This window comes from Budorcas taxicolor, chromosome X (assembly GCF_023091745.1).
Source record: "Budorcas taxicolor isolate Tak-1 chromosome X, Takin1.1, whole genome shotgun sequence".
In the NCBI taxonomy this organism is placed as follows: domain Eukaryota; kingdom Metazoa; phylum Chordata; class Mammalia; order Artiodactyla; family Bovidae; genus Budorcas; species Budorcas taxicolor.
The window spans coordinates 71,880,055-71,891,080 of NC_068935.1; the positions used below are offsets into that span (position 1 = coordinate 71,880,055).

General features: G+C 34.8%; 1 protein-coding gene across 1 annotated transcript; it reads right to left on the reverse strand.

Moving 5' to 3' along the window:
- Window positions 1-9,061: 9,061 nt before the first annotated feature.
- TENT5D (terminal nucleotidyltransferase 5D) lies at window positions 9,062-10,234 on the reverse strand. The gene has a single exon (XM_052663659.1). The coding sequence runs from the start codon at window positions 10,232-10,234 to the stop codon at window positions 9,062-9,064; it is 1,173 nt and encodes a 390-aa protein (XP_052519619.1).
- Window positions 10,235-11,026: the final 792 nt, after the last annotated feature.

The following is an 11,026-nucleotide window of genomic DNA, read 5'->3' on the forward strand; positions in this document are numbered from 1 at the left end:
CTAGAGTAGAAGTTGGATTTTCAAAAATACAATATTAAAGATAAGAAAAAAAAAAAAAACTAAGTCTCCAAAATTATTTTTTAAAAAAATATATATATATATATATGAAATTTGCTTTAAAAAATAGGGTCTCTTTTTTTTTTCAAAGTAATAGGTTATAAAAATGAAAATTAAAGGATTAATAGAGGACTTAAAATTAAAGAAATTTAAAAAAAATGATAGTAAAAATAGTAAAAATATATCTAGGACTTTCTCTGTTATTGTCGTGGGCAGTGCGGGGTCAGTTCATTTTCGGATAGTTCCTTGTTCTGGCTTATATTTCTCAAGATCTATAGGCCCCTTCCTATGTAGTTGGTGCTAACTGCAGGGTTTTAATCTATTGCACCTGTCACTTCCAAGGAGGATCCCTCTGTTTTAGCTTCTTCTGTTTGCTGATCTCTTCAGTGTCTGATTTCTGCCCTGACACAGGGGGGTGGTAGTGGACACTTTTTTAGGCTCACTTGTTCAGTCACACTGTGGGGAGGGAGGGACGCTGCAAGCAAATAACACTGGCATGTGCTTGCAGTGTCTCAGACACACTGGGCCCGCCCTCGCTCACAGCGCGTGTGCCCTCCCTGCCCACACTGCTCAGGCTCTAGTTTGCTCTACTGGGAACTGTCCGAGGCTGGCCCTGGGCTGCATGCAACTCCCAGGTCTAAGCCGCTTAGGTTCAGGCACTCAGGTAGTCCTCAGAGGCGCAGACTCGGTTGGGCCTGCGTTTTGTGCCCTTCCCAGGTCCAAGCAGCTCTGGTGATGAGGTGTTTGGTGAGTGCGGTCACTGCAACTTATTGCCTCTCCCATCCCTGTCTCTTGACTTTCTGGGTGTACAACCGGCGCCCCTTCTTAGGCGGATGTTGACCATCCAGAACCACAAGAAGTCTTAGTTAGCAAAGAAGCCTGCTTGCAGTTAGGTAGATAATGTCTCTCCGGGGCCGCGATTGCCCCCTTCCGGCTCTGGCTGCCTGTCACCAGAAGGGGATGGTCTGCCGCGGGCTAGCTCTGTTCAGTCCTTTGTTCTGTGAGTGGGCCTGGCGGTGTCTTAGGTTAGGGCTTTTCACGTGGTAGCTATCCCACAGTCTGGTTTGCTAGCCCAAGTTAGTTCCTTCAGATTGCCCTCAGGGCATTCAGGCCCAGTCTTTACTCTGAGCAATACAGCCCGCGCCTGCCTGCCCAGCTCCCACTTGCTAGAGGCAGGTGCAGGCATCTGTGCTGCTTCTCCACTGGGGGAGTTACCCTTGGTCACATAATCTGTGGGGTTTAATTATTTATTTATTTTTCCTCCCAGTTATGTTGCCCTCTGTCGTTCCAAGGCTCGCCACAGACTCAGCAGTGAGAGTGTTTCCTGGTGTTTGGAAACCTCTCTTTTTAAGATTCCCTTCCTGGGATAGAGCTCCGTCCCTACCTCTGCCTCTTTTTTGTCTTTTATATTTTTCCCTACCTTCTTTCAAAGACACTAAGCTGCTTTTCTGGGTTCCTGACGTCCTCTGCCGCCATTCAGAAGTTGTTTTGTGGACTTTACTCAGCGTTTAAATGCCCTTTTGATGAATTTGTGGTGGAGAAAGTGGTCTCCTCGCCCTTTCCTCTGCCATCTTAGGACCGCCCCCTCTTCTTCTGATTTTAATGTGTTCTTTGTTGCATGAATTGTTTTACACCTAGTAATAGATTTCTGGATTTTTTTCATATCCAATAGTTACTTTTGGTCTGGTCTATATGAGACAAATGCAGTTATTAATAACTTGGATCAAAAATAATTTAGATTCATTCTTCCCTGTTCATTACTTAATGACATGTTTCTTGCCTGAATTATCTGGGTGATTACTTTTTTGTTTTGTAGGTTGACACACTCATTTAATATCCAGAAGAATGTTATAGAAAAAGTTTTCTATTTGCTCATGCCTTTCACACTAGAAGAAAGTTACTAATAACAGTTTTAGTTAGTCTAAATAAGAACAATGTGAGATGAAACAATTAGTGAAACAAACAATAACTGTCAAAGGGAACTCTACTTTTCAACTAAATCTAGTAGCACTGTATGGATTAAAATAGATTTATATAATAAAGTAGATATATGGGATTTCTTTTTAAATGGCAGAATACATTTATTTAAAGAGTAGGTAAGAATTTGCTATGTTTTAGCATATCATTCAGACAAGGCAATGACACCCCACTCTAGTACTCTTGCCTAGAAAATCTCATGGATGGAGGAGCCTGGAAGGCTGCAGTCCATGGGGTCACTGAGAGTTGGACACGACTGAGTGACTTCACTTTCACTTTTCACTTTCATGCATTGGAGAAGGAAATGGCAACCCATGCCAGTGTTCTTGCCTGGAGAATCCCAGAGATGGGGGAGCCTGGTGGGCTGCCGTCTATGGGGTCACACAGAGTTGGACACAACTGAAGTGACTTAGCAGCACATCATTTGTCAACTAGGAATGTAAAGGCAAATTAAAAAAGATAGTCATAGGACAATATTATCAAATTATAATGGGTTGAGATCTGGGAGATTAAGATAATCCAACAGATTATTTCCAATATTTATTGGAAAATGGTTAAGATTGCTCTTTTTTTAATACACATTTATTTTAGTTGGGGGTTAATTACTTTACAATATTGTATTAGTTTTGCCATACATCAACATGAATCCACCACAGGTATACACGTGTTCCCCATCCTGAACCCCCCTCCCTCCTCCCTTCCCATACCATCCCTCTGGGTCGTCTAAGTGCACCAGCCCCAAGCATCCAGTAACATGCATCGAGAATGGACTGGTGAATGGTTAAGATTTCTGAGTGAAATACATGAAATATACTATTTTTTTTTCAATAAACATGACACTGCATTTATAATTAAAGAAGTTTCAACATAGCATTAATTCTATAGGCTTTAAAAAGTTTGTATGCTTTAAAAGATAATTTTATGCATTAAATCTAAATTGATGTGTGGATTTTGATTTTAAAAGTTTGATTAGTTTGACAAAATTTTTACATGTACTAATTGCAATGCAACTTATCTAACTTTAAAAAAATTCCCAGTAATTATACAGGAGCACATAACAATTTTTAAAATAATATTGACTATTTCTTACTAAAAAAAGTTTATACTTTATTCAAATCTCAACTCTGAATGACATAGTACGCCATGTAAGTGATTTCTCCACACACAGTTGCTTGGAAATCCTGGGTTCTTAAAGAACTGAAAAGTCAATATTCATCTCTAGAATCATGGCCTTTGAGTCAAACTGTCATTAATATATTCTAGTTAAGAGACATCTTGAAGAACAAGAAATCTTAAAATTGGATTCCCCATAATGCACTTATGAAAATCTTTTTCTCTAGAATGTGACCATCTACCATCACAATCCTATCTGAGTCAACAGAACTAAACTTGAATTGGTGTCATTTTATCTTTTGGTAATATAAACAGTAATAAATTCCCCTTAGACTTATTTTTTTAATTTTAAAAAATATCTTATCACTATGAATACAGAAGGATGCCATTTTAGTAAATGAGGAAAAGGTAGAAGAAAAACTTCAGGAATTAAAAATTTGCTCATCAGGAAATGTGCCCCCTTTTTAAAAACTGTCAGGATTACAGTTTGCATATCCCTTACACAGAGAGATACTCTTCTTGACTAAACAGTTACTGAATTTCATATGTCTATTACAACATATTAAATATAGTTTTATACATTTCTAAAGCAGATAACCTCTCTGGCATGGTTTCTATTTCAGTATATATATTATTTACCTAGAAGAAGATAATGTCTTTTATTTTAAAATGTATTTAGGTGCTTTTAAAAGAAGCAGATTTTTCACCTTAAAAACTGTTAATTTACACTTTTACCTGCTGACACTGACTGAAAGCATTTTACTTGATAATAAATCTGGAGGAGTTGCAAGGAGACATTAATTATTTGGTGTTCACTGCCTAAGCAATCATTGCTTTTTGAAGGCATGGAATTAGTAAGTTCCCCAAAGCTACCCTAGAAAACTGTGGAAACCATAAAGAAAATAATTTTTGTAGAAATTATTTTGTTTGAGGAGGGCACATGTAAGGTGTAAAAATCATTATTTTCAATCTTCTTTATTCAAATATCCATAATATGTTTGGGTTGACTACCGAATTTTATTGGAGGAAGGTGAACACTGGTAACAATTTTTTTTTAAAACAAATTTTAAATGTCAATGGCCATCTAATACCAGTTTTTATTTTAAAGAATCATTTTAGAAGTGACTACCCCTGGTGGTTAAGCCGGTAAAGAATCTGCCTGCAATGCAGGAGACCCAGGTTCGATTCCTGGTTTGGGAAGATCCCCTGGAAAAGGGAATGGCAATCCACTCCAGTATTCTTGCCTGAGAAATCCTGTGGACAGAGGAGCTTCATGGGCTACAGTCCTCGGGGGTCACAAAGAGTCGGACACAACTGATACACACACACACACACACACACACACTACATATGTATAGAATTCTTTTTTTTATAGCTGAAGATGTTATAATATCTTTATTATTTTTAAATTTGGGATTGAAGTCACATTCTACATAAAGATGTGCTTTTAAAAAATATTGTCCTATGATAAAATGAAATTGCTGAATAAGATAGTAGTGTGAACCATCATATCTGGAGGAGGGCATGACAATCTACTCCAGTATTCTTGCCTGGAGAATCCCATGGAGAGAGGAGCCAGGCAGGCTGCAGGCCATAGGGTCACAAAGAGTCAGTCATGACTGAAGCAACTTAGCACACATGCACTTGAACCACATACCACTCTCTACTGTCATTTTCATGGTGACAAATCTACCCCACTGATATCTCCAAAGCTGCACCAATGCTAAAACAAGATTCAATTTTAGGTTCTCTTGTTGAGCCGAAAGACCAGTGTGACTTGTCATACTTTATAAGGAAAATGGACTACTTATTAAAATTTTAAAGAATGGGTCAAATTCTATTACCAGTCTAGAATGTATAAAATGTAAATTTTCATAAATCATCATGAAAGTATTTGAATTTTATTTAACAGGTTTAATCAATCCATCACTTTTGATTTGGAGTCATAAGAGATAATTTTGTCAAGAGGACCCTCTCAAGACATTTTTCTCTTGGAAAAGTCACTTATGCATTTACAGGGGTTAACATCTTGGTCATAAAGCACTGAGAGGTATATCAATATGGTATTCATTTTCTAGAATAGAAAGTTTATTTTTTTTGAAGGGTCATAAAAAGAACATGTGCAACAAAATCATATATAAAATTTTCAGTTGTTCTTTTAAGGGCTAAATTTAAATAAATAGGGGTTTCTGTTGCTGTTTCAAACATTAATATAATCGATGCAGACACAACAGTTGTGTGAAAAATTACCTTACATTTCTCCATATTAAAGCAAAGCAAAACAAAAAGTACAATGTATAGAGCTTAAAGATCACCTGATGCATTCTTAAATTGGTTTCCAGATAGCATATATTCAAAATAGTATATTTCTGCTCAAACTTAAAAAATTCAAGGAAAACTATTCCCTTAAGTACTTAGCTGACATTACAACAAACTACCCATGCTGAAAATATGTTAATAAATGAAGCAGTGGATTAGCAATACGATTTCCAATATTACCTAAATTTTTTCATTATAACATATAAAATATAACTCCTAAAATGACAGCAGAACCCAAAACAAAACATTAGTGTATTTCTTCTATAATGGTAAAGAAAATGAATTGCCAAGCAGGTTAAAGTGTTGGGTTTTATGCCTTGCCACAGTAAACTTCATAAGAATATTTACCAAATTGTAGTCCCACATATCTTCCAATCCTATTTTATTGTTAATTTACAGTTAATTATTTTAAAAAATCCTCAATAAGTGGAACTGCTATATGCATATATTGATAAACTTCAAAAATCTTCTCATTATATATCATAACTTGGATGAATATTTTCAGATAACAGGTCCATGGAATGAAAGGAATTTTAATTAGATCTCAGGCATTTTGCATATTGATATCTTTATCAATGGCTAATACTAAAATGTGGCTAAAGGCAAATTTTAAAATCTCTTTAGTTTGGATGCATTTTAACATAGCCTTTCTGAGATAATATTAAAAAATTGGATTTGGGTCCAGGAGTTTCCCCAGTTTCTTAAAGAAATTCACAACTTTTCTAGCTCTGATATTCTTTTATTTTGCTGGGCTCTCATTTAAAACAATAATTAATCTTTCTTTTAAGTTTTCTTCGACTAAACTGGACATCAGTAACCATTAGAATATCACTGAATTTAAAAAGTTACAAATACTAGTAGAGCTTCATGCAAATATTTGTGAAATGCAAGAATATTTTAGTTTAAAAAATATGTACCAATAACTGACCCCAAATGTGTCCCACTGATATGGATTCTAGAAGTATATCAGAAAGTTTTCTCTTTTTTTTGGTTCTGGTTAGTATTCTGGAGGGTAAAAAAAAAAAAAAACACACACACACACACACAACAAAACTTCTGAGCCAAGACTCAGCCCTGAATTTGTGTAAAATTAAATAGGAAAAGACAACATCATTTCTCTCTTGTAATGGGATGACATAGAGTTATAGAGTTTTAGTTATAGAGCTATAGAGTTATATTTAAAGTAATTTCTATTAATTCCTTTAGGCCATGAGGCTGGCATTCATTTCTTTATAAAAAGGTTTTCCATTTATTATCCTAATAAACAGAATGAGATAAAACTGCTTTTCAAGGCAACTAGCCTAATCTTGGAGAGATGCTCATACGCTAATGAAAATATATATTTTTCTGCTCAGTTGGGAGCAAAGAACACAGCATAGCTTGATGATGGTATCTATAAAGAAAACCATGAGAGATAAAGCTGTAGCTTTCTCTTTAGTGATACCATTTCCTTCAACAAATATGGGCTCCCTCTCAAGAAAAAATTTGAGCTTTAAAAATGCCAATTCTGAAGCTTTTCTGCTATAATGGAAACACATGCTTGGCACGTTAGGAGGAAACATGCAGCTCTCAGGTCATTCTTCCAGCAGTATTTAAAGCTTTAGGAGAATATTACAGGGAATTCATTTTTTAGGGAAGGAGTTTAAACTCAGTAGGAAAAAAGGAAGTTAAGGAAGCACATGGGTGATAAGATATTCTTCCAAATAGCTTCAGAATTCTGTCATTCATCATAAAATGTTACTCTGGAATATACTGAACCTTTACCCGTGACTCATCACTATCATAGTTCTTTTATTCTTAAATACTTTTCCTATATATCTTGTAATTTTTTTGGGGGGGGTACTGTTAATATAGCATAGAATTTGTCAGTTTTACACACAAGCACTCTCATTAACTGAAAACTAAAGCATATATTAAGAAAGAAAGATCAGTCATTTTTAGCCAATACATTATGCCACCAATAGACTACTGAATTTTCTTTTTAATATAGCATTTGTAAATTCTTTATTTGTCCCAAGCAAGGAATTGAATACATACAATGTTTTAAAGCTTCATGCTTGTGAGATATACATATAGTATTTATATATATTCATATTAATATATATGAATAATATAACTTTTTAAAAATATACTAATGGCCAACGGTACTGTGGTAAAAAACATCTCATAAATATTGGTTATTTGAAAATGCCATCTTTAGTGTACTTCTTGAGTCCAATAACGTAGAGAGAAGATGGATGAAGCACAGTCGTTTAAGTGACAAATTTTCAGAGTATGCCTGTTGGATCATGCTGTGATGGAAAAACTTGTAATGGCCAATGAAAACTGAGATGGAAACTAATAAAAATTCAGAAGCAAGTAAAAATAGTGAAGTTATCTGAGGCCCTTATTTATATTCATTTAGGATAGCTCCTCCTGTCATCCCACGTAATATTGGTCATGGATCCTTTTCTTCATTATAGGAAGAAAATATTGCTTTATTCCCATTGGCATATTGCTAGAAGAATATGTGATATAGTGAGTAGATTTTCAGATAGTTGATGAACATATAAAATTGTTGAATAAATTCCAGCACTATGCAAAATCTCACATGAGCAGGCACTTGAGTGTCATGTTAGAAACATCTTTGGTAAGGGCAAGATGGAAAAAAGCTTTAGTGAGTAATAACGAAAATATATTCACTTATTTATTAACACTAAAATCTCCACATATTAAGTCGTTGGTCATATAGGTCATAAAAATGGTAAATGCCATGGATAAAATCCTCTGTCAGCTTTTTGCTTTCTGACATTTAGTCTTTTTTTTTTTCTTTTCTTTTTTTTTTTTTAACCAGAAGATAATAGAAAACTTTACATTCAGAGTTGGTCATTTTCATTTTTTCAACTGTTTGGGTGGGGGGGGAATGAAGAAATCTGTATAAATGGTCACAGTATTGGCTGTCCAGCTGGGTGTATTATTCTTCAGATCCACAAATCAACTTGATAGTTGATAAATTACTAATGTCCAGTGTTTTCCAGAATCATTTTCTTCAGTGTTTCTTAAAACTATAGTAAGAGTTTGTATCTAAATCAATTCAATTAGGAAACAAAATATATGCTTGAAAAATCTAGGATTTTGATATCTTCTGAATCTGTTGTCTTTGAAATTAGGCATTTTTGTTAGGCATTGAAAGTTCATTGATGGTACTATTCACTAGAAAAATAAATGAAGTAAAGGTAGCAAAGGAACTGACTGAATACAGAGTTGTCGGCACTGGTGTTTTCTGTACCTCTGAATTTTAAAACATGAGCCTGTTCTTTTATATTTTAATCAAATATTAAGTCATCTCTAATGTATTTATCATAGCACATTTGAGTCATAAGTAGTCAGTCAGATTTGAAAATCATTTTAAGTGGTCCACAATATTTGAAAGTTGTTATAGCTAATCAATAACATTTGAAGATCATTTAAAAAGGTCAGTTCATAGATGATATTGTATTTACTATGATGGTTTAAGCTATAAATGATAAAATAGTTGGTAACTGCATAAATTTTGAAACTTGCTTCTAGAAGGTGTTTAATTAAAGCAAAGTTTCTAGTGTGTGTGTGTGTGTGTTTAAATCATACCATTTGGCACATGAAAGTGCAGTGGGTGGTATGGCTGAAATAATATAGGTGGTGGTCCAGATGTTACATAATAAGTAGGGTACCCTCCTTCAGCAACAAAGTATGGAGCAGGCTGATAAAAGCAAGTTACGTTGTCTGTATTAGGTAGGATATTCTGTTCTCCAAGTACTTTTAAAGCCATAAGGGCAATCATATTGAGGGTCTGCCTTCTTTCATGTCCCATGAGGCAAACTGTGCTCTCATTCACAACTCCATGCAAGGTCATGAGGTAATCATACTTGCTCTTTTCTTCACCTATGAAATGGTTGTGGAGGTATGATTCAATCTTCTTTTGCTGTTCTGCTACATCAGGAAAATCAATGAAGAATCTAGAACACATATAACGTTCCAACATCTTGATTTCTGCTTCACAAGCTGGTTTAAAGTCACGAACCAGCAAGTTGCTGTATTTCAGAAGGCCACCACCTCTAATTTCTTCAGGTTTCCTGGTAGATATAAGCTTGTACTGTAAATGTGTCATTGCTTCTTGGAAATCTCCATACATGCTTTCAGCTACCACAACAGGATAGCATTCATTGGTTAGGTTACCATTTTTGTCACTATAGAAATCTAACATTGGATCCAAGACAATTTGAAAGGAATCTACACTAAATTCAAATTGTCGTCTGAGTGAATTAACAAATTTTAGCTCGACATTCTTCCCAGTGTTATTTGACAGAGAGATGAGACTCCAACGATCATGCTTATTGCAAACTTTAACCATCTTCTGCACATAAGCCTCTTTCATAATATTCAGGGTGATCTTATCCTTTTTTACACCTTTTGGTAAAAAGTCGAATAGACAACCTAGAACTACATCCTTAACAACCTGAAATTCTTGATCACTTGGTAGTTCAACACCAAAAATGACATCCAGATCCTTATAGTTGATTCCATTGTGGCTTGCAAGTATGTAACTTGCTGTGGAACCATTCAATCGAGTATCTTTAACAATAATTCCTTGCTCTATCAGTTGATCTTTCACAACATGAATAATATCTTTTGGTTTTACTGCCATTGTGGGGAAATTTCCCCTTCCATGAACTGGAATTACTTCATCTAACACTTTATCCAGTGTTATAACTTGATCCCAAGTGAGATTGCTGAATCTGATTTCAGACATTATGAGGTCAGCAGATCAACTAGAAAGTAAGCAAAATATTGAGAAGAAATTTAGCATCTTGAAATCAGCGTTTAGCTAAAGCATGTGAAAAGTCAAATATAGACCTACCTTCAACATAAATCAAACTAATACTAGACAGTAAATTATCAGTGCATCTAACTGCGTTCAACTATATAAGTGAAATAAAGGCCACTATGATCGTGTCAAAATTGTTAGATTGATTGGTTCATGTAAACAAACATTCTCACAGATGTGTTAGAGTTGTAATTATTTTTGATGTGAAACTGTGGGCTTTCTCAATCTTTCTTTATAAACACTATAATGAGTATCTTTCTTTGGTGGTATAAATGTTGTTCACAAGACAACCATGGTATATAATAGAGGTTAACTGTCATGAATTTAAAGTGAGATCAGATAGCATGTCTGTATATGTTAGACACAACTGATTGAACAGCATAATACTTAAAAGCAATATATAGCATCTTTAATCCAAAAGCATCATTCTATTATTGTTTTATACATATATTGTTACTCTCATTTTTAAGAAAATTACCGAAGTCCATTATTACATTATGAATTCCTTGAATTGCTTGAGTGTAAGGAGAGTACCTAATGCAAAACCTCTTCTATGTTCTTGGTAGTTCTTAAAGAAATGCTGGTTGAAGAAAATAAAGAATGTTATTTAAAAAAAGGCTACTACTACATTTGTCTCCAAAATGCGAACAATTATATACAAAAGCGTAAGATTCCTAATTTTGTTTTCTGCAGATGTGTAATATGACATGCTTAGAA

What these genes read in the sequence shown, in the direction of transcription:
- TENT5D (XM_052663659.1), bottom strand. Translation starts at nt 10,234, where the DNA reads ATGTCTGAAATCAGATTCAGCAATCTCACTTGGGATCAAGTTATAACA.